Source organism: Rhinichthys klamathensis, unplaced genomic scaffold (genome assembly GCF_029890125.1).
Source record: "Rhinichthys klamathensis goyatoka isolate OS25496 unplaced genomic scaffold, OSU_Roscu_1.1 h1tg001123l_1, whole genome shotgun sequence".
In the NCBI taxonomy this organism is placed as follows: domain Eukaryota; kingdom Metazoa; phylum Chordata; class Actinopteri; order Cypriniformes; family Leuciscidae; genus Rhinichthys; species Rhinichthys klamathensis.
In genome coordinates, this window is record NW_026607354.1 from 25,859 (window position 1) to 50,403 (window position 24,545).

Consider the following 24,545-nt stretch of genomic DNA (forward strand, 5'->3'; position numbering starts at 1 on the left):
AGCATGTAAAAAAAAAAAAAAAAAAACTATTTTCCGATTTGAAGCTTGTGACAAACGCTCAGATCACTTTATTTAGCGTTTAAGTAAACACTATGTTCGGATTCATCAATCGGAATGAATTTATTCCAATTGAGTAAACATAGCTACCGTAATTTACATCAAATTCAAAGATGATTATGCTGATCCGCTTCGACAGATGGCAGTGCAGTGTCTAACACCATTGTAGCATCGGTACTTAACGGACATTAACAGCAATGCAAACGCTAGCAAAAAGCAACTGAATGCACATTTAAAATGGACACAAAAGTACCACTAAAGTAAAATTATTCATTTGTAAAGCCTTTTGAACTATACAGTAGTTTTGTGTGAGGAACAAATTACAATTGAAAAGGTTTTTCGTGAAAAAATAAAGGCACAGAGATTCAGAAACTGACAGAACTCACCGTGCTAGACTCACGCTCTTTATCCAAAGGAGAACGATGAAGCAGGAGATAAAAGAAACAGAAAGAAAAACAAGTCAGCATTTACATTTATTTTCTTACCAAAGCATGAGCGTACCGCTTCAGGACATTTGTTGTGGTTTTCTCTTCAGTGCATGCGCGAGTTACCTCTGTGCTCCAGGTCATGGTGGTTCTTCTCATCTTTGACTGGCAGGTGTGCCTGGCTTCCCAGAGCCCCCAGCGCCAGCAGACCTGATCCTGAGCCTGTGACTGGAGGGATGCCTGGGGGCTGCAGCCCCGAGGGGTGAGGGGGCAGCTGGACCGGGGGTCCGTGGGCAGCATGAGAAAGGTGCTGAGCCTGGAGCTGCTGCTGCTGTCAACACACACATTTACATCAAGTGGGTCGGAGTGAAAGGGCTTATGGACAGCAAGCACTGAATAAAGGTGACTGGTTAAGCTCTTCTCTCACAGGAAGCACAGAGAGGAACATTGGCACCCTAACACCTCCATTAGTGGCTGGATCAAAGCAGGACACTCTTCACAAGGACATGTCCTCTTTGAGCTCAGCGGGAACAGCTCACTCCAACACATACTACTGATTTCTAAACGTACACGCTGCCTTTGAAAAACCACACTACTTAACATGCATCTTTTTGCAGCAAACCAGGATATGCACAAAACTATGAATAATTACATGAGATTCAAACAGGTTTGATTTATACACCCTCCCATCTTACACGAGGCAAAAAGCAAAAAAGAGAGTGCATGATTTTCAGATATGTGTTCACTGAATCAATATGTACACATACATTAATCCACACACACACAAAGTCAAGTGAGTTTAGTGAAATGTTGGTAAACACTGCAGTCACCTCACAACCCATAATATATCTGAGAGTTTACACACAGACCCATGGTTATCATCACATAGGCTATGCCACTCATCCATGCCTCCTTAACAACAGCCAATGATATGCCATTCTCTGTTTGTGTTAATTTAATAGTAAGTAACACGTGGTGTCAAAGCAGTGACTGTTTACAGCTGAGAGAGGAAGATGTGATTATGCAACAGAATAGATCAGGTAAATTTGTGATTCATTGTGTGATTTTAATACCATTCGAATCAAACACAGCATGTTGTTCCTTGCTTAATGTCTGAAATAAAATTGTGTCTTCATCTAATAATACAAATAAAGCTACATATCTCATTGCACTGCTGTCAATCTTCATTCATCTTAATTCCCTTAATTGTACAGTGTTATAATTATATCATTTATAACCAATATAATTTTGCTTTATTAATGGTTCTGTGACACATACATACATTCCACATGAGCTTCCCACATCTACAAAAGACAGACACACCCACATAAGTAATAACTGCAAAAAAAACCAATTCAGTTCTTAACTGTTCAGTAAATCAAACTAATTTAGTCCATATAGTGTTAACAAAAATACTGACATTTATTGTCAGATAAAAAGCTGAAATACACTACAGTTCAAAAGCTTCAAACTCACTCAGACTTTTTGTAGGAAAATATTATTTTTGACAGATAGGGCATGTATAATGTTAAAAAATAAAAATAAATATATATATATATATTTAAAAAAATAAATGCTGTTTCTTTTCATATGTGATAAGAAATCGTTTTAGAAATCACGTGACACTGAAGACTGGAGAAATAGTGACTGGAAATACAGCTTTGCCATCACATTTTAAAATATATTTTAAAAAGATTAATTTCATATATTTAATTATTTTTAAATTATAATGATGTTTCAAAATATTAGCATATTAGGTTTTTTTTTATCAAACAATTTAGATCAGCCTTTGTAACTTTGTAGACTTTTTAACTTTTGAACAGTACTGTACATACATATTAGACCCGTGAATAGACAACTAATAGTAATTTCAGTTATGCAGAATTGAGGCTCTAAATACAAAAATGTTCTCATGCAAAATGTAATGCATTTAGTTAATGCATTCAGTTCTTCTATTAAGCAAACAAAACATGTATCAAATACATTTTATTGATGTCTCAGCAGTCCTGCATTCTCAATGTAAACAGCACTCATAAATATATAATATATATTTATAAAACTGTGTGAGCAAGCACTACTATTCTCGCAGTAAAAAGCCATTGCTTTGACTAAAAGAAGCACAATGCAGAACATAAACACACTAAATAACACACAAGCGTTAGGATCTAAAGAAGGTTGGGGTCTCAGCTTCTTTAGCACTGACCATCAGAGCAGGGTAGACAGCATGAGGCTGCTGCTGATGAGAGAAAAGAGACGAGCAAGTCATTACACGCTCACATAGACGCTCACTCATGAATAACACATCACTACTTCACAAATCTACCCAGTCACACCATGCTGACCAATACTGTTTTAGCAATAAAGGGTGCTTTTATTTAAATGTGTGTTTTTCTAACCTCAACACATAGCTGAACACCCTTAACCTTCTTAGAAAAACACCCTGATCCCCATTAGTAATCCGCTACTATTTTAAAAGTGGCAAATAACTGGCTAAACATTCGCCTTGATTGTTAAAAGACATGTTTTGAGACAGACTGAGGCCATTTATGCTGCTAGTGTGAAATCTGAAATGCAAATGAACAGAAACAGTATGCAAAGTGAATCTGGTGTTCTGTATCAAAACAGAGCAAACCAGCAGCAAACCTCAGAGTCAGCCACTAATGTTTTACATGAAAAGCATTGACCTTTTCAGAAGTCAATGTGAATGTTCAGTTTGGCTTTATCACACCTGTGCTAATATCAATTTCAAGAGGTGATTAAGTTAACGAATTCCAATTTCTTTGATAAAAATTGTGATTGCAATTTATAAATACAATATAAAAGCTCCAGGTTTGCTTTGCCTGTCTGCAAGACTGCACAATTTGGTCAAATATTTTGATATCAATATAAATATCAATATAATAATAGTTTTAAAATGTATTTTTATTACAACAACTAATTGAAATTAAAAAGTTACTACAGTGTATTAGTCCTGAACTTAAAGCCACACAAAAAAAAAACACTGAACAAAAAAAACAGTGCCATGCTTCACTCTGAAAAACACAGCGCACATTTAATTATATCGCAGCCCTTACATTTTGATAATCGCACTAAGCCATTTTTCGTTTCCAACTCTATTTTGAATAATCGTGCAGCCCTAACGTATGTAACATGCAAGTGTATGTGTGTGCACGTGTTATTCATACAGCAGTAACTTACTAGCAAAACCACATACACTCACCGGCCACTTTATTAGGTACCCCATGCTAGTAACGGGTTGGACCCCCTTTTGCCTTCAGAACTGCCTCAATTCTTCGTGGCATAGATTCAACAAGGTGCTGGAAGCATTCCTCAGGGAGTTTGGTCCATATTGACATGATGGCATCACACAGTTGCCGCAGATTTGTCGGCTGCACATCCATGATGCGAATCTCCCGTTCCACCACATCCCAAAGATGCTCTATTGGGTTGAGATCTGGTGACTGTGGAGGCCATTTTAGTACAGTGAACTCATTGTCATGTTCAAGAAACCAATTTGAAATGATTAGAGCTTTGTGACATGGTGGAAGTAGCCATCAGAGGATGGGTACATGGTGGCCATAAAGGGATGGACATGGTCAGAAACAATGCTCAGGTAGGCCGTGGCATTTAAACGATGCCCAATTGGCACTAAGGGGCCTAAAGTGTGCCAGGAAAACATCCCCCACACCATTACACCACCACCACCAGCCTGCACAGTGGTAACAAGGCATGATGGTTCCATGTTCTCATTCTGTTTACGCCAAATTCTGACTCTAACATCTGAATGTCTCAACAGAAATCGAGACTCATCAGACCAGGCAACATTTTTCCAGTCTTCAACTGTTCAATTTTGGTGAGCTCTTGCAAATTGTAGCCTCTTTTTCCTATTTGTAGTGGAGATGAGTGGTACCCGGTGGAGTCTTCTGCTGTTGTAGCCCATCCGCCTCAAGGTTGTGCGTGTTGTGGCTTCACAAATGCTTTGCTGCATACCTCGGTTGTAACGAGTGGTTATTTCAGTCACTGTTGCCCTTCTATCAGCTCGAACCAGTCTGGCCATTCTCCTCTGACCTCTAGCATCAACAAGGCATTTTCGCCCACAGAACTGCCGCTCACTGGATGTTTTTTCTTTTTCGGACCATTCTCTGTAAACCCTAGAGATGGTTGTGCGTGAAAATCCCAGTAGATTAGCAGTTTCTGAAATACTCAGACCAGCCCTTCTGGCACCAACAATCATGCCACGTTCAAAGTCACTCAAATCAACTTTCTTCCCCATACTGATGCTCGGTTTGAACTGCAGGAGATTGTCTTGACCATGTCTACATGCCTAAATGCACTGAGTTGCCGCCATGTGATTGGCTGCTTAGAAATTAAGTGTTAACGAGCAGTTGGACAGGTGTACCTAATAAAGTGGCCGGTGAGTGTACATGTACAGCACTATCACTTTAACAGGTCAGTCGTACCGCAGACTAAAGCATTCATGGGCGTCTCTATCCTCTTGCTAACCCACTTATTTGCCTCTCCCCCTCCCTGTGGATATCATTCCCTCTCACAATGTCTCTCTCCTTTCACAATCTTCCTTATCCTATCTCTTTCTCTCTCTCCGTGCCAAACGCTGCTGGCTCCTGATTAACAGTGAATCTTTAATGACCCCCCCCCCCCCCCCCCCCCCCCCCCCCCCCTCCTCCCTCCCCCTTCCCCTCCTCTCTCCACCAGGGCTCACAGATTGATCTCCTGCCATCTTCACTAGCCAACAAATAAAAGCTTGTTTTTTCCCCCAAGCCAATGAGGATGTGTGTTAATTCCTGCAACAGTGTGGCAAGTGTCTGCCTGACTACATCTATTTGTCCACTATCATGATGACCATGTGACTGCTAAGTGCGTGTATGTGTGAGCAGAAGCAACAAGCCCTGCCCCCATGCCTCCCCCACCTCTTGCCAAGCTGCTCTGCTGAATGGCTAGCTGTTAAATGGTGGAGCCCCATCGACAGTTGCATTCAGGCAGATTCGAGGAAGCAATTACCTTGAAAACAGGGGTCAGAGTCTTGGCTCATTTGCCTTAATTGAATTCCAATATCTGGCTTTGGCTGTCCTGACCCAGCTCAGGACCTCCTACCCACTAGCCCAGCCAAGGCTAATCAAAGCTGGGTAACCACACTCACCACAGGAGACACACCAAGAACTTTTACATGCACATTCAAGGTTTGATTGAACTAAAACAATAATTTGTCTTTTTAAATGAAATGCAAACGCTTTAAGGCCTGCTCACACAAGGAGGACAATTATCCAGCTTATTTTTCAATGCGGAATTAAGATATTTTCTGTGAATGTGCGAGACTTGATTCATTAGCCACTCACTATAGGAAAATACTAGAAGAATAACAACGTGCAGTAAACAGTAAACTATTTTCACTACAAACCAGTGCGTTTATGATTAAATAATATATTAACACAATATGATAAATAACAGTTTGAAATATCAAGCAGCATAATGGATTGTTTTTGTACAGCTGAAATAACAGGATGTAAATGACACCAGAAGCCTCGCACATTCAAGTAACAAAATGGCAGCATCAGCTTAACCCTTTGATGCACAACATGGGTCTAAATAGACCCGACTGAGTTTTAATTTTCTATATCTTTGCAAGAAATTAATTTCATCATTCAGTATTCCAGGTATTCCTCAATTAACTTGTTTTTGATCATCACAAATCCTTATTTTTATTTTTACTTTCTTACTTTTTGAATAAAAATAGTTTTTGTATCACAACCCTTCTAATGCGCAACATGGGTCTAAAAAGACCCGTATTCATTTCCTATGTTATTTCAGTGATGGCTGAGTGTTTTCTTTGCTGAATCTTTAAAATATATGTATTTTATCATTTGTTATTCCATGTATTCATTAAATATCTTGTTTTTGATTTCCACAAATCATTATGTTTATGTTTCCTTTCTTACTTTATAAACAAACACAGTTTTTGTATTTCTACATCAATTTTACATACATGGGTCTAAAATGACCCGTATTCATTTCCTATGTTATTTCAGTCATGGCTGAGTGTTTTCTTTGCTGAATCTTTAAAATATATGTATTTTATCATTTGTTATTCCATGTATTCATTAAATATCTTGTTTTTGATTTCCACAAATCATTATGTTTATGTTTCCTTTCTTACTTTATAAACAAACACAGTTTTTGTATTTCTACATCAATTTTACATACATGGGTCTAAAATGACCCGTATTCATTTCCTATGTTATTTCAGTCATGGCTGAGTGTTTCTTTGCTGAATCTTTAAAATATATGCATTTTATCATTTGTTATTCCAGATATTCATTAAATATTGATATTTATGTTTTCTTTCTTACTTTATATACAAACAGAGTTTTTGTATTTCTACATACATTTTACATACATGGGTCAAAAATGACCCATATAGAAACCTTTGATATTTGCACATATTTGCAAGTAGGAACATATTTACTGCATAAATACTATTACTATGGTATTATTACATAATACTATTCACCTGCCACACATTTCACAATTCAACACTGCTGCTTTTGTATATTTGATGCAAGTCTTATTTTATTTTAACCACAGAAAATATTTGATATTTTGTAAAAGATAACTGGACATAATATTTGAATATTAGGCTATGGTTACTTGACCACGAAATCCTAGTGAGAAATTACTTGTGAGAAAGAGAAACATATCCAATACTATTAGCTAGCTAGCTGTCGACATATTCTATTCTAGCTAGCTAATGTTAGCTACACTAAAAAAAGATGGGTTTTTAAAGGGGAACTCAGCAACTCTAGCTATTTCTTCGCTGATTTTCACTTTTGTTGTCGCATGTTTTCTCAACGAGCTCCCCCTACAGCTGTGGGATGTATATTTCACAACAATGTTGTAAAAAAACTCACTTGCGGCCCCTCCTCCCCCTTTCTACCGCTGCTCATGAGCATTTGTTATTATCGGAGCCGGCCAACTTTATCGTGTGGAGCTATACCGAGGTGGGTAATACATCATACACATTGAGGGCGGCGTGTGTGTTTATGTCGAATTGCCATAAAGCATTTTGTGTTTCTCGCTCGTTCTCGCTTCTCACAAGACTTCCTGTTTCCAACTTACTGGGACGTTAGTCCCCATGTTGCAAGGTTGGTTTTCCGCCTAGGAACGTTGGGGGGAGCAGGGAAAGTCACCATTTTCACCAGAACAATTATTAAACCATCCAAATGATTTCTAAACGGTTTCATTAAGTTGAAATAGTTGCCAAATGCCCCTTTAAAGCTTATTTACATGTAATAGGCCTAAAAGTTCTATTAAGAACCGTATAGTCTTGAATAAGCCATTATGCTGAAATGGTTCGATGTGTTAAGAGTTTAGGGTCCTTTTTTCCCCGCCTTTTGATTTTAAAATCTGTAACTGTCAAAGCCACCTGAAATAACATAGGAAATGAATACAGTCATTTTAGACCCGTGTATGTAAAATTGATGTAGAAATAAAAACTGTGTTTGTTTATAAAGTAAGAAAGAAAAAATAAACAATGATTTGTGGAAATCAAAAACAAGATATTTAATCAATACCTGGAATAACAAATGATAAAATACATATATTTTAAAGATTCAGCAAAGAAACACTAAGCCATGATTGAAATAACATAGGAAATGAATACGGGTCATTTTAGACCCATGTATGTAAAATTGATGTAGAAATACAAAAACTGTGTTTGTTTATAAAGTAAGAAAGGAAACATAAACATAATGATTTGTGGAAATCAAAAACAAGATATTTAATCAATACCTGGAATAACAAATGATAAAATGCATATATTTTAAAGATTCAGCAAAGAAACATTCAGCCATGACTGAAATAACATAGGAAATGAATACGGGTCTTTTTAGACCCATGTTGCGCATTAGAAGGGGTATCCATAGCTTGCGCATCAAAGGGTTAAACTAAAAAATCAGGTGGGTAATGTAAACTAAACTATAAGGTTCAAAAAGTGGTAAGTCCTTACCAGAGTTATAATGATGACACAAAGAAATTATATTGTTGGAATCACTTTTAGATCATTTTTTTTTTCCAGCTGATAAACGATAAAAACATTGACAGCCAAACAGAATCCAGAGCTTGAGCATTTAAATCAGATGGCGGCATAACTGTGTGCACTTGTATAATAAACAGAGCATTATCATTAGTTGGTGAGGACACTAATATTACATTATAGTTATCTTTACAGTTTATGTTTTTGATGTGAATGGTCCTTTATTCTGGCAGAAATCGTACTAGTTTGGTTTTTGAAAACTCTGACCGTGTATACATCCTTGACAGTCTAGGTCTGTCTAGTCTGAATACAACTAGGCTTGCTCTGAATGACAAAGACAACACGCATCTTTAAATATTCAATTACAAAATTGTGTCATGTATATTTGGACAGAAAGATGAAGACTGTAGCTGCTCGACTATGCAAAAACCTGCCGTAGCTTGCTTGACCCCGCATGTAAGAGAACTTCAGTTTATAGTCTACTGACCTACAGAAATGCATAATTTATAGAGATTAAAAAAATTCATAGAGTTATCTCTGGATTACAATCAAAGATTGTAATTCAAGTAATGTTTGTGTTGCCCAAGTGAGTAGGAAGTTTCTCAATGCTCCTTAACACAAGCTCTTTAAAGTATTTAACATGGCTAATCAAGACAACCCTGACAGAATTAGACTTCTCCCTTTGTGTGATCAAAACAAGAGCTTAACTACACAAGCTTAAACATGTCTCTCTCCACATGCCTCTCAAAAGATGTGACAAACAGTAGGGCTGCACGATTATGGCCAAAATTATAATAACGATTATTTTGATCAATATTGAGATCACGATTAATTATCACAATTATTTGTTGATTTTAACCAAAACAAATTTAGTCTCATAGGCTAATTATAACTGCTTTCACATCCATATTGTGCTACATTCCTGCTAATGTACAAATATGTGCATCAAAATAAAACAGGTCCTCTTATTCACCAAAATTCAGTGCATCTCCTTAAAGAATAAAGAAAATGTAGCAAAACTTCAACAGGGCACTATTTTACATTTTACATTGTGTAAATATATTTTAGGAAGCAAAATATAAACTTGCATTGTACCTGCATAATGGATGTGAATAAAACTGAAAATATACAATCAAATAACAGAACGTAACCAAATGAGAAAATGTCAAGGCAGAACTATGCACTATGAAAGTTCGATTAATAGATAAAATTCAGAGTCATTGTTATGACGCTTAAGAAACGTAAAACCTGGTTGTGGTACAGTGTCAGTGATTTAGTTGTGAAATCTTACTGTATAAATTAAATTGAATCTTATTTAATCCTCCATATGAAAGTTTATGTGCTCGAATTATTTATATTTATTAAACAATAGTTCAAAACAAGACGTTTGTGGTAGGCTACTGATTATTGGAGTCCATTAATCGAACTTCCATGCCTCTTATATAGTAATTATATATTACTTATATAGTAATTATATATTACTATGTAGTATGTACCAATTTACTAATGCTCACACACACACGCTGTCGCTCGCACGCAGACACACTCGGTATCTCTCGCGCGCTGTCGCTCATGGAGGCACATGATCAGACAGTGGTTTACGGAGTGCTAAATTGGCTTTGCAAAAAAAAACCCCCAAAAAAACCCACTTTGGTACGGAGTGCCGCATTTTAAATATCGCTCGATCGCGCGAATCCGTGATCGTGATTAAAATTCGATTAATCGTGCAGCCCTAACAAACAGACACACAGATCGGCACATATTTATCAGACAAAAACAATGGCAAACAAAATGGTGTAAACATCACATTACAAATTGAAACAAAGTAAAAAATAAGACCATGAAGGGCAGGAGCAAATCTGCAGCAGGAGACTGATGGGACTAAGACACACCAACAATCCTGATCTCCTCCCATAACACTAATATAAATGGCTCTAGCAATCACGGATTTGCCCTTGGACTGTTTAGGAGCTGCTGAGGTGATGCGTGTTGGATTGAAGGTTTTACACTGGAGGATTACAACTGACACATCACCTTTGACCCCACCGGTGGGAGTAGGCTAATTTAGCTGCTTCTTAGAGAGCAAATTTGATATTTATTACCACAGACTATAAATCCAATTGTCATTTAGGAGCCAGGCATGAATGCATTAGTACACTGAGCTGCTTGTGTGCAGGTTTGTCCCTGGCCCTGGTCAAATGAAGGAGAAAGAGGGGTATACACACGGTGAGAGGCAGATTGGGAAGTCCACGTACCCCGATGATGGCATTCAACTCAGTCATTGTCACTTGCTTAGCACGTTCAACAGCCTGTGCGACCTGCTGTTGGTGCTGGAGGAAAAAGAAAAGACAAATCAATACACAGAAAATTAGCATGGGCTAACAGAAATAATGGCAAACAGCTCATTTTATGAAGAAAGATGGAGAATTTTTACCTCTTGTGACAAAAAAGGCATTATTTGAGCAAGAATTGCATTTAGCCGTTTGGCAATCTCAGTCTGAAAGAGAAAAAAAAGAGACATACAAACGTTATTGAATGTTGTCAGCTCTTCTCTAATCACTCAAATGTACTTCATTTCCGACAGCATGCACTCAAACACCCTCACGTTACTTTCACGTTGCTGAACGCTCTAATCAAGCCTCCGCGGATCTAAACGAGGCATGATGGGATACCTCCAGAACTCCTGATTAATGAAGCAAAAACTTCAGAAACGTCTGTTTTTGCTAACGCTGCCATGTGTCTGATTCGGCACATAATGAACAAGAGGCTCTTTGAGGGTTGATATGGTGTGTGCAGCTCACAAAGCCAAACGGTGCTCCAGCACATTGCTACTGAAACAGATCTAGCCAAATCCACAGCTTCGCCAGGCCAAGATGGGCAGAAGGCCTGCGGTGCCCATCTGGCCAAGAGATGGAGAGAGAGAAGGAGAGATAAAGGAAGGGGGGGGGGGTTGTCTGGCCTCAACCCCCCCCCCACACCCTCATTACCCAGACAGATTATTTCATTAAGATGCTGAAATATGCTAATGCTGATTTGGTGCTGGGAGATTAACGATGGCAATACTGAGCAATTACCATTTTTCCCCATGCTCCCATTCCAGCAGCGCAGGAGGCGAGGAACCGGAGCCCTACAGCAATATTCAAAATGACTTTTATTGATATGGAGAGACGGACAGGGTAATCAGCCAACATGCTCTGGTTCTCCTGCATTACTCACAGCTACCTGAAGTCCCCAAGAGCTATATTTCATCATGAGCTATGCTAACGCTTCAGGATGAAAGGGAGAGAAGGGAAAGGAGAGCACGAGGGAGGGGGGAGAGGAAGTATGGGGCGGTGAACAAATTGATTATAGGTTGGAGCAGATGGCCCAGCAGGTGAGGGAGGAGAGAAATTTCTCTTTCTTTCACTGAGAACCACATTCCGTTCATTTTTTGGCAGTGTGACCTCTGTGCCTGTGGGAGGGTGCTGACCCTGGCACTCTGATGGATTCGGTCTCTTTAGAGCGGGTGAGAGTGGATGTGTTCTGACCTGTGATGAACTGTCTCTAGGGACGTGAACAAAGGATCTAAGCCCTCTCCACACCCCTTCAGAGTCATTGAGCTATTAATGCTTTTTCAGCTCAGCTTTGCTACACAAACACACACTCCTTCACAAAACAAACGCATACAACAACAATCTGTTGGCATCTAACTAAAGAAATATTAGAGCATAAAAACGCTGCCTGCCCTCATACACAAGCCATACGCTGAGGTTATTTTTCCTCGCTCACTCTATCAGTTCACACCCTCCCCTTCGCTTCCATTCCTGTATGCCACTCTCAGGTTGCCACGGCAACCAGCCCACCCCTATCTCTCCCTCAGATCATTATGTAAATTGGAGCTCTGCTTGACCATAACAGGCAGTAAAATCATATTACGCGCACAGGGGCAGGTCATTAAATTGAATTTTCGGCCTGTCGATCAGATCAACTCAGCAAATTAATGTGGGATGAAAGGGAGCAGAAGGGGGAGGGGGGAGTAACGGCTTGTCTTTCATGGGTGGGGTGAAGTGTGTGTGTGTGAGGGAAGATTGAGAAACACAACCCCTACATCTGAGCCAAAAAACCCTGGTGACTGTCCAAAGGAGAAGATATTCCACAGTAATTATCAGAAGAGACTTTTCCATTAATAAACATCATACAAGACTTGTTAGTACACAACACACCACAGCATTCAAGCACAGTAGAGCACCTGCTTAAGCAAACAGCCTCCTGTTGTGATGCCGGCTTGGATCAAGCAATGTGGATTGTGGAACAAATATCAAAAAAAAAAATTTTTAATAAAATAAAATAAAAACTTTAAGCGAGACATGATGCAAGGGATACTATCTCATGAAAATAGTGTCTACGTAGGGCTGCTCGATTATGGCAAAAATCATAATCACGATTATTTTTGGTCAATATTGAAATCACAATTATTTAACAATTATTGCTGGACGATATGATCAAAGTCTTATTTCACGATACGAGTCATTTTAAATATCAGTAAATTTTCAATTATCAATACAAAAACTAATACTAGCTTTACTAATGTAAGATAGAAGGTCCTAAAAATAATTACAGAATACAAGTAAACAGTCAGCAATACATTGAAAACAAAGAAACTAATTACAATCAAACCAGACAAATAAATACAACAGAGCAAAAATACAAATTAAATAAGCAGTGTTCTATTCATAAAGTAATATCCTACAACAACCACCAAATTTAATAAGCAAATGTAAAAATAACACTGCATTGTCTTACTGTATACATTAAATTTAGATTAATCCTTATTAATGCAACTTAGGTAAATTCACTAACTGATCTTGACTGAATTACTTTTGGCATTTGTCTTTTGATTATCATTTATTAGACTGCAGATGGAATATTAGGCTGCATTTACTTTAAGAGCTAATGCACAAATCCAATATACGGTTAGACGCATTATCTTTCTCAACTCTGTATGTTTACTTAAGACATAACCCACTGTATGTGAATACTCTCCAAAAAGGCATTTCTTAATTTGTGTGTACTTGTTTAGGCGCGTATCTGAAGCCTACTTGCTTATCCATGTGCGCACACAGGAACAGTGTCTCTTTTGTGGCTTAATGCACTTTAAATAACTGTCTAATATCAAATACGTCCCGCAGTTTAGCAACGGCAGACTACTCACTTATTTGGCTGATTTGGACGTTACATTTGGGCTTCTAGGGAGGAATGAAAGTGCACCGCTGTGAAGGAAAGGAAGATGCGCTGGACGGAATGCTCCAGCGGCACAATAATTGGTTTACCTCGATTATCTTTTCATATAGCCTGGATGCCAGCCCGAACCTCCGCCCACAACATTTTTTGGTCGGGAAGTTCGGTCCGGACTCGATCCATTGAGTCCAGACCGGTAATTATGATCGGTTCAAAATTAGTCGAGCCAATCAAATTGCCAGGGTGGGCTTTATACGATGATGGACAGATGATCTGCAGTTACGTAATCATCACGTTATCAAAGAGCGCTTGGGTTGAACTGGTTTCCCTCAAAGATGACTGCCGCTGGAGAACTGAGATGTAGAGATTCCGCTATCGCGTCTGTTGTAAAAGAAATCCACAGCGCATTAATTTTAAAAGACGAACAGAGAACTGCAATCAAGGCATTTGTCGATCGGAAAGATGTGTTTGCCGTCCTTCTTACGGGATTCGGCAAAAGTTTAATTTTATCAGCTGGCTCCGATGGTCGCTAAGAAGATGGGACGCAATGAAAACCCTGTGGTCGTTGTGGTTTCTCCTTTGGTCGCACTCATGGAGGACCAAGTAAAAGAAGCAACACTCATTATTTTACTACTTCTTCCAGCGTGCGTGCAGTTGAGTTCTGTTGACAATTTGTGTAGCTCATAAAAAAACACTTACTGCGTTGCTCTGATTGGTTGTAGGTCTATCCAATTGAGTGCAGAGTTTTTTTTTTCCCTGGTTCAGTTAAGACACGCCTCATAATCAAAGCCCTATGGAGCAGTATCAGACTCACATTCTGACTAGAATATGAGTATGATGAAGTCAGGCTAGTTTTCATAATCATTGGAAGCCAAAATCAGAATAAAAAAAAGCCCTATATCTATGCTTAATTATCTTAAGACTTTTTGTATTGTGACACATTGACAATTAAATAACATTTTATCCTCTAATCTTGTTATGATGATACAAAAATACTGTACTGCTATTACAGTAAAGACAATAATGATCAAATTTAGGGAAGATTAAGGGAATTACCAAAGAACAAACAAAAAAGTAAACAGAAAAGTGACCCAGACATATTACAGTAATGATAAACTAAGAGGAAAAACATGATTGTAACAAATGCAACAATGCAAATGATCTTGATGGATTTTTCATTTTTACTTCATGCAAAATGAGACATTTTCTTCATGCAAAACAAATTTTTTTTTTTTTTCTGAGGCAAAATGTGACCTGGGCATGTTTTTGTGTGATTCACCCTTGATATAGTCCATAAAACAAGCCAAAAGGATTTTAATCCAAATCACTTCACACAAACTAAACTACTCCATACATTAACCTCAGATTAAACCACTGCACCATGGGAAGAGAACAGGAAGTGTGGAACTGCTGAGTGCCGTAAGCTACCAGAACAGCTCCCACACAGGCTGATAAAAAATAGGGCCAGGGAGTGAAAACAAGGCCCTTCAGCAGAGTGAGGCTTTCTGCTCAGCTTCACAATCCCAGGTGCTCAGTGCTGTCAAGCAGTATGTGAAGAGCTCTCACACACAGCCCAATGTCAATGGCACGCCAGAAGCCATTTACCTGTTGCTGTGGGTACGAGCTGAGTGCAGGGAGACACTGATGAGGATTAAATATGCTGCAAAACAACTGCACACTGAAGGAGAGCCACTCACTGACAAATGAACACACATACAGCTGCACTCTCTCTGTGACTCAAAGAAAAATTACAGACAAGAGACAGGGAGAGAAAGTAAAGAGTCAGTTGGATGGTTGAACTTACATTTACATGCTCACTCAAACATAAAAAGCCACATATACATTCTTCACAGTCACAGAAAAGTCGCGCTAACAAATAAACAAAAGCACTCAATGGCATTTACAGATTTGAGTTCATTCCTTCCCGCCTGACACAGACTCCTCTAACCCCTGGCTTCCCTCGGGCTGAAAGGCTGCATTGAGCAGCAGTCGTCTGTACAGGGTGTCTCTGTCTTGCCCTTGCTGCATATGCAGCACAAAACCTGTTAGAACTGTTTAGTGATGTTTGTGTCTCTCTGTGCATTCATCTGCTGAAGCCGGACACAAAGGACACAGACACGACCACCTGGTTCAGTGAACAGAGCTGAGAGACAGATGTGGCCTAAAATTACACAAACACTACAGTATCTATATCCAACACTAAGGATGTGATGTGGCGAGCAGCTTAAAAATCTCCTGCTTGTATCTGATTACATATTGCACTGTCCAATAACATAACATATTCAGTGTAGCTATTTCGAGAGAGTAAATAAACAATAATAATAATCGGTTAAACGTTTAATATTAGGGCCTTAAAATTGATCAGTTTTGGTCTCCATTTCAAATGTATGTCAGGAAATATTGGATTTTTCACTGCGAGTGATACAAAAAGGTGCTAATTTAAAGTTAGTCCTTAAAGGAATTAATTAAAAAAACATTTAATATAATTTAATAAAAATCCAAATTCCACACTGAAAATTATAATGTGGTTGTGACAGCAAGTTACTTGTTTCATTTAAAGCAATTGATTTTACCATTTATTTTTGTTTAGATAAAATATAAGTTGTGTCCCAACTTATAAAGATGGGTGTACACTGTAAGATGGGTGTACACTCGGGAGGCCGTGAGTCAATGCACACGTTACAAGTCAGTTAACCTGATAATCGCATCAAAGCAGCTGGTACACGGCACGACTGTCCTGCATGGCAATCGCATGAGCTTTAACGCTAAACACGTCGGAGGCGGAGACTGCTCCGATAGAAAAAAGAAAGAAAATAAAAAGACTAGTGAGCAAATGATTTGGTGAAATTTAACATGTTCGAAAATTTACTCTGTTAGGCACGTAATTCCGCTAAAACAATGCGAGCATCAACGATTTTCACGTGATTTCTCCCGAGAGGAAAATAAATAAATAAAATCACCTGCGAGCTCGTACGACTGCAAAAATCATATTGTGTACGCCCGGCTTTACCCACACAGATTAATCCCAATAAGCTAAAAAAAATATATATATTTTTTTTTAAAAGTGTCTGTTTCAAACTGGTCCAAAAAACAAACAAACAATTATAATTAGCAGTTGACGAATTATTTTTTGATGGCCAATGCCAATATCTCAGAGAACAGGTTGGCTGTCTATTTATAATTTATATCACTTATTTAATTAGAAATGAAAAATAAAATTATAATTTGGGTACTGGGAATCATATGTTTTTCAAACAAAGACAAGGTAACACTAATTTTACATTCAGCACACAATGAAAATGACAAATATGACAGTGGACAATTGATTATAGTTGAAATTAAGGGTTTAAAGTTGCAGAAATACACACTTCAGAAGATCTCACAGATGGATTTGACCAAGTCTGCAAGGTTTGTAAAATGAAATGTTTATTATATATTCAAAGATATGTTTAAATTATATAAATAAATGCATATTTGCTGAACGCTAACGGTAAATGATAAAGTATTAGGCTGCATTCACACTGCAGGGGCTTAATGCTCAAATCCGATTTTTTGAAAAAAAATTGATTTTTTTTGCAAGGCGTTCACATTTCCAATTAAATGCGACCTTTTGTGATCTCCTGTGTGAACGTGAAATGACCCAGAAGTGACCCGCATGCGCAGAAGAGTACTCAACGGTCAACAACGTCACTTGTTTGCGGAAGTAGCTAAACATGAATGTCAACAGTGGAGCTCGTTTAGCAATATTAAAGTTATTTGTGTGGGTGCGGAGTCGGCGGAGTGCGGAGTGGCTTCACTAATACAGAATTCATCAGTAACTTCCGAATGACCAGATCCACCTTCGATTATGTTGGACTTGGAGCACCTTCGATTAACTCTGTCACGGGAAGAGACACGTCTACGGCGGACCATAACAGTGCAACGCGTTGGAGTGTAGTGGCTAGCTACAGGTGCGTGCTATCGTACAATAGCTAACTTGTTTATCTTCTCATTCCCGCCTACTTCAACGCAGAATTATGACGTTTGTCGCATATCAATGGCGTGCGGGTCGGATACATGTGACCTGGCCGTTTAAATTGAGGTCGCATTTCAAAAGATCGGATACATATCGGATTTGGACCACATATCCAAGTGGCCTGGGTCGCATTTGAAAAGATCGGATCTGTGTCGTTCAGACTGTCATGAAAAGATCAGATACAGGTCGCATAGGGGCAAAAAAATCGGAATTGGGTCGTTTCAGCCTGCAGTGTGAACGTATCCTTATAGTGTTTGCCTTTCTATTATTAATAATATAAAAGCAAACACCACAATACTTTTTCGTATACAGTTTACTTTCTTTTTTTTAGCAGTTCTATCTAATAACTTAAACAGAGACCGTAAACTAATGAAGACAGACAATGAGAGCACTGTGTGCTTAGGCACTGTTCTCAGCTCTGTCACAAAAAAAAAAATCCTCATTTCCGACACATTGGCCAAATAGAAAAACTTATTGGGCAACTCCAATATTAAAAAAAAATGCAGAATATCATATATATCAGCTATATCGGTCAACCACAAATTATAAATTTAACCCTGTCTGTACTTTTTGATTTAAGCAGCTCATGATTGCCTTTTAGGAATTCACTGGCCTGCCATAATAATGTGGGTGCACTTTGTCACCACTAGACATCTCACTCACATGTACACAAACACTTCTGAAGAGAGACTGCAGTGTGCTCTGAGTCAGTTTGCTTTGGCTCAGAATCAAATCGACCATCATCACCTTGGCAAACAATTCCTGGAATCCTGAATAAATTATTCATCTGAACAAGTTCCCTCCCCGCTGCCTGTCTCAAGTTCAACCCCCCTCCTCGCTCTCTCTCACCCTCTAAGGCCACAGACTGAGCTTCACTTAATGAATCTGGCTTAGTGTGTGTGTGCACACAAAGAACTGACCAAATACGGCCACACCAATAATAACACACAAGTTCTGCATTCATTCAGCAGTGAGTACTTCAGGACAAAATGAGGAAGAAAATTAAGACAGAGGGAACTGTGTTAAGCACAGTGGGACAGCAGTTCAGGGGCCTCTGAGGCTCAGTAATTTAAGGGCTACATTGACAAGCACGGCCCTCCAGTTCTTGCCCCCACACGGCCAGCCCTCCCCTCATGGCCGCACACTCACCATCCTGCCTGGGGCTCTAACGTACCGCAAGATCAGCACCACTACAAACTCACAAGCGTGTTTACATAAAACAGTTATTTAATAGTATTCTGAATCTGGTGGATCCTGAAAGCACATGGCAAATTTGGCACCTATGTGCATTTTCCTTCCGTTCTTTTCCAGCCAAAAGAACTACATGAAGGGCAGACTGTGTTATCAGACTGCTGTCATCACTAACTCCAGAGAGAACAGGGAGTCCATGCTCCAATGAATAATTCATGCATTTGAGTCCACTCAGTCAGGGCTCTATTGATAAACAAAAGAGAGGGTCTACAAAAAAAAAAACAGTCGATTAACCTGTTTGCGCAAAGCCCCAGCACCTACCCTTCCCTCCCTTTTCATTTTCTCTCAGTCTCTCTCGCAGCTGGAGATAAGTGCCTGACAAAACCTTTCAGAAAATGCAGTGTCTGTGAGAGAGAGACATGTGGCCCAGACACACACACACACACACACACACACAAACACAGAGTAGCTGATGGATCATGCATACTGTTCCAATTCACCACCCTCACACTGATACCATTAACCTTGTGAGGCCTCAGGGTGAGAACCATAAAGGGCCTCTTCAAACTGAGCCCTCCTCATATGACTATACATCATACCACTACTAATGACATAGACCAGCCAACACCCCCATTTCCTCTATTTCTGTTTCTCTCTCTCTCTCTCTCTCTCTTAAAATGCATAAAATGCATTTGTTACAAAACCAATCGATCAGTTTCAGGAAGAAAAAAAAAAAACATACAAGCTACCAACAATTAGGTCAGCCTGTGATGGCCACCATTCACATCAATTACTAAAAAAGGTTAAATAACAATTCCTGCTAGATGAAGCTGACCTAATGACCTTTAACTGGGCCGGCCTCAGTCTGTGCCTCCATCTTTGTCTTGATTTTCTTTTCTTTTTTAGTTCTGTTATGTGCAGACACCTCTTTTGGCTACTTTTATTTATAGGGGCAGCATAGGAAACAAAAACAAGAAAGGGGAATAGATTCAGGAAACAAATTCAAACTTGCACAAGCCAGATTCAAACTAGGCACTAACCACTATGCCTCTGACCACTGTAATCATATAATCAATGCATCACTACTCAAAACGTATACTTGCATGTTTTTGTGCATGCGCCTTTTGCAGACTCTGACAGATAAAAAAAAATAGCTAATAAGCTGCAGAACATTTTTCAAAACCCCTACATTGTCCAATAATGTCTGCAAAGACCCTGCTGTGTTATTGTTGTCTCTTTGACCAGACAAATTCGTTGACTGTCATGGCAGAGGACACATCCAAAAAAAAAAAAAAAAAAAAAAAAAAACACAAATAAAGCAAACAATGCACAACGAAAAGAATATGGTGTCAGAGTACATCACATACCTGTTTATGCATTTCAATGTTCAGCCCATAGGACATCTCATAGTACTGCAAGAGAAAATAAGAAATGCATTCAGCACACAAGTAATAGCATTATGATATTGCCTACAGTAGCACCTCTCTCTCTCTCTCTCTCTCATATATATATATATATATATATATATCATGCACCCAATTTATTTCCTAGTTTAACAGACAAAAAAAAAGCTAATAAGAACACAAAGCTAAGAAACAGATCATTGCCTGATTATAGGAGTAGAGAGCAATGTTTATGAATTTCTCTGCGAACTCTTGTTTAGCGACCACTTACTATTTACTCAGTCAGCACAACTACCATTCATGGAAGCAGAGTTCTCTAAATAGTTACTAAACAGCTCTTAAAAACAAACTAAGCAAAGATTGACTAATAAGCATCTCATCTGTTATCCTTCACTCTCTCTTTCTACACCCTTTTCATCTCTAAGAAACATTTATTTTCCCTCACAGGCATCTGTGTCATCTCAAGATAAAAGTCCTTTTTCTACACTCAAAATAGTCGATCAGACTATGTTCATCCAAACAACTAAGGCAAACATTTGTTTTTCTTGGAGCATGTCTGTGTATTTCAGTTAGTTTATCTGGTAGTGGCCTTTTTACCACACGGCATTCCTCCGAAAAAATAATATTTAACAAAGGTGCCAGCATGTTGAGTCAATACCTACTGCATGTTCAAATAAGATAAGAGAGAGTAGAGCTCAGTTAACACTGTTCAACCTGTGCACTATTACATCACATCCTGATGGAATTCAGTTTCCACTCACTGGACTTCTAATAAGAGGTGTTTTGTCACACTAATATTAGTGATTCTTGAATTGCACACAAGAGCCAACATAGAGTGACTGAAATCATCCTGAAGGTTGATAACGTTTCAGCTGGGTAGTAATTTAAGTCAAAAACAACTATACACACTTAAATTGCATAAATACATACATTGTTTGATTTTCAATTGGCTAGCTGAGAAGATCAATGACAGCCCAACAATCGTCATCCTTTACATTCACTGCACGCAATTATCGTAACATTCTTATATAATCTTGACAAATTACTTACAATAGAGTGGAGCCTTAAATGCCCTTTATAACAAAAATCTAAACCTGATTAGACTGAGCAAGCCACACTTTTTTCTTACTCGAGTCAAGAGACACTCAGCACCTGGAAAATGGAACAAGTAACTCCCTGTCCAAAACACCCTCCAGGCATTTTACAACAAATAAAAACACCCACACTCTTATAATATCACCACTGATCCTTCAGTGCAATCAATGCAAATGCTATTACACAATAAATAGAGGTAGTGGATACTAAACATTAGCTCAGATAGGTGACTGGTGGCCCTATTGATGTTTTCAAGGAACAAAAGAACAACAAATACCAGACCTCAGATTAAAAACAAACTTGCTCTTACCATGACATAATGTCGCTGCATCTCGGTCTTCTCATTTGCCAGTTTGTCATACTCCACTTTAAGACTGTAAGAAGAGAGAAAGAAAAGGAATGAGTTCCAATCGTTCCGACCTGGATGGCAAAGTCACTTAAAAATCGCTAGGTGGTAACATACACATGGGATTTATTGACAAATACTAATGTTGTTTTTAATAGTCATTTACATGAAATTACAAATAAAAAATTAAACCACTATTACAGTTACTGTATATAATGGTAAATTACATAATACATAGAGTTAATATGGTTATAGTTACTTATTAACTCTGTTATGACAACTGCCAGGCTTAAGGTTGCTGCATTTGATTTACACAGACTTAAAGCAGCATCAGAACCGTCCCCGAGTCTACAGGTAACAGGTGTGAAATGCATCATCATAAAGGTCATTAACAGCAATATTTACCTGTGGTACTGAGCTTGAAGGAACTGAAATTCATCTTTGATCCTGTCACAAGATTCTGCTACAGTGAATTTGAAGCCTGGCTGACCAGGCTGGTGAGGTGCCTGAAACATAATAGCATTCATTTATGTAAACTGCTGTAAAGCATAAAACTCACATTATTCATATAATCTAGTCACTGATGCAATATGCTATTATACCAACTGTGTTTTTAATATGTCACTGCAGCTTTTACTTCCTACCACCATTACCAAAACAAACTACGACCTTCTCCATTTTACAGCAGTCCATAGGTCTCAGGTTTTACTTTCACTGTGTTTTTGAACAAGTCATGGGTATAACCACGGGTGTCAATAACACATTTCATGCTTCCCGATTTTCAAGGAAATTATATTTCATCGGAGCTGAATTGCGGTTTGTCAGAAGTGCCCAGGCGCTCCCTTGAGCTCGGCCTGTCGGTGGTTTGGACACTCTAGTAGTGGGAACAGCCTACAACACTCAGTAGCGGTCGGCGCGACACAGACGGGTCACTGCGTCTAAACAGCCCCGGAGAAAAACTAGCAACTGATTCCCCTCCTTCCAGGTTTTTTTTTTTTACTTTAAAGTGAGATGAAAATGTACCACTGTTCAGAAGCAAGTTGACGGACATCCAGAAGAGCGCATTATTGTTAAGTTTAAGCAGAAATAAAGGACACGCCGCGCGAGAGAAACGTCACGCGACACAATAGTGCGCGAGGATCACGAGCTCAACGGTCGAAAAGGTAACGCGCTCGCGCGGCGCTGGACACAATGCATCAATATAATTTATGTTACTCACCGGATGCCGGCCCTGCGGATACATCTTGAATGTATCCTTTCTGAGGTGAAGATCCAGGGGATGTGGCGTTCTTCAGTAATCCGAGTAGATGAGCGTGAGCCCGTCCGTCACCCCTCCCTGCACTCGCGGACACACAAAGCCCAGTCGGTCCACCCGATCCACGCGCTTCTCGCACTCCTTTCCCCCGGTTTAACCCCTTTATCCTTCACAGAGCCGATGAGCAAAACAAAAACACATCGCGTTGGCTCATTATCTCCAATAAGAGTTAAGCATTCAGCTGCGCGTGTGCTGTAAACACAGAATAGTTGTGTAGAGTGAGTCAAACACACATTTGCTGCTTGTCATCTGCGCTGCGAGCTGCGACTAACAAGCTGCTTACAAGTCTTCTCGCAATAACAAGATTACCTGACTGCTGTTTGCTTGAATGTGACCCGACAAGATTACAGAACAATGTCAAAAACGCGAGATAAGACATAACGTTACAGCAACCGAATCCCAATCAACTTATAGCAATTCCTCGATAAACAGATAAAAAAATACATGTATTCCCCTTGACACAATCGTGCCTCGAAGTGAATACGAAATAGCAGCTTTGCAAATTGGAAAACAGGAACAGAGAAAATAAAGCACAAAGAGCGCTCATTTGCTAAATAAACAGTCTAGATTACAAGTGGATTCTTTTGAAAGTTATCTTCCGCGTTACCTTTAGTCTCCATAAAATCCTTTTCCGCGAATGTAAATAAAGCATTAATTCCTTTCTCCGCGGAAACGTCGAAGTCCTCCACTCGTGACCTTATACGATCAGTATTAGGCGCTGGTTGGGAATCAATTCCAACCCTAGAAAAGCAGCGCCTACAACCGCTTCGAGAATGGTTTCCTCTGTTGAGAGACTCGTGTCTCGCTTGAACACAATTCGCAGAAATGTGGTTGTTGGAAAATTCCCCCAATCCCTATTTGCTTGTTTGTTTTTAAAGGGTCTGGTTGTGAAAAGTTTGCCTCGTACGAGCCAGCCGCTCTCAATCGCTTTGCCTAGTTTCTCCAACACTCGCAGTACCACACACAGACTGCCCACTGACACGCGGGCTCAACTACCGCGAGAACAACCGAACGCGACCAATCAAATCTCGAAAAGGACTTCACCAAAACCGACCAATCAAACCTGGGAACCCACGTGGGTCACGCCTGTTCTGCGCGTGCTGATTGGCCAATAAAAATCTGACCTCATGTTCGCCATTTTGGCTCTAAAATAGGTTGCTTTCCCCGTAGACAAACAACTTACATGAGCGACGATTGTTCGAAGTCTAGCCACAAACTGAAATCTCTAGAGATAGATCGTAGCCTAAGAAATACATATTACAAGCGAAATTGTCTGTTGCGCTTCTATTCACTGATTTATGACCATGACTGCTGCTGTTTCAACGAAAAGCAGTTGTAAGTTTCATTAAATCTGGTTATATTTACTTTGACGTTTCATAAATAATGTTTTAATGTCATACTTTCAATAAACTGCGAACTCGTTACTGATTTTAA

The 24,545-nt window shown here is 39.1% G+C and overlaps 1 protein-coding gene across 18 annotated transcripts in view; it reads right to left on the minus strand.

Moving 5' to 3' along the window:
- tle3b (TLE family member 3, transcriptional corepressor b) overlaps positions 1 to 24,093 on the minus strand; it is a 37,951-nt gene extending 13,858 nt beyond the window's left edge. For 2 of the 18 annotated variants that reach the window (XM_056244832.1, XM_056244830.1), the window contains exons 1-9: positions 23,719 to 24,092; positions 23,016 to 23,218; positions 22,202 to 22,302; positions 21,761 to 21,824; positions 20,320 to 20,364; positions 10,964 to 11,026; positions 10,785 to 10,859; positions 609 to 810; positions 444 to 460 (exon numbers count right to left, since the gene is read on the minus strand). In XM_056244832.1, the coding sequence (XP_056100807.1) occupies positions 444 to 460; positions 609 to 810; positions 10,785 to 10,859; positions 10,964 to 11,026; positions 20,320 to 20,364; positions 21,761 to 21,824; positions 22,202 to 22,302; positions 23,016 to 23,039 (591 nt within the window). In that variant the 5' untranslated portion in view covers positions 23,040 to 23,218; positions 23,719 to 24,092. Of the gene's footprint in view, positions 1 to 443; positions 461 to 608; positions 814 to 2,685; positions 2,719 to 10,754; positions 10,860 to 10,963; positions 11,027 to 20,319; positions 20,365 to 21,760; positions 21,825 to 22,201; positions 22,303 to 23,015; positions 23,304 to 23,718 lie in introns of all 18 variants that reach the window. The other 16 variants (XM_056244831.1, XM_056244829.1, XM_056244834.1 and 13 more) reach the window with 13 other exon arrangements.
- Positions 24,094 to 24,545: the final 452 nt, after the last annotated feature.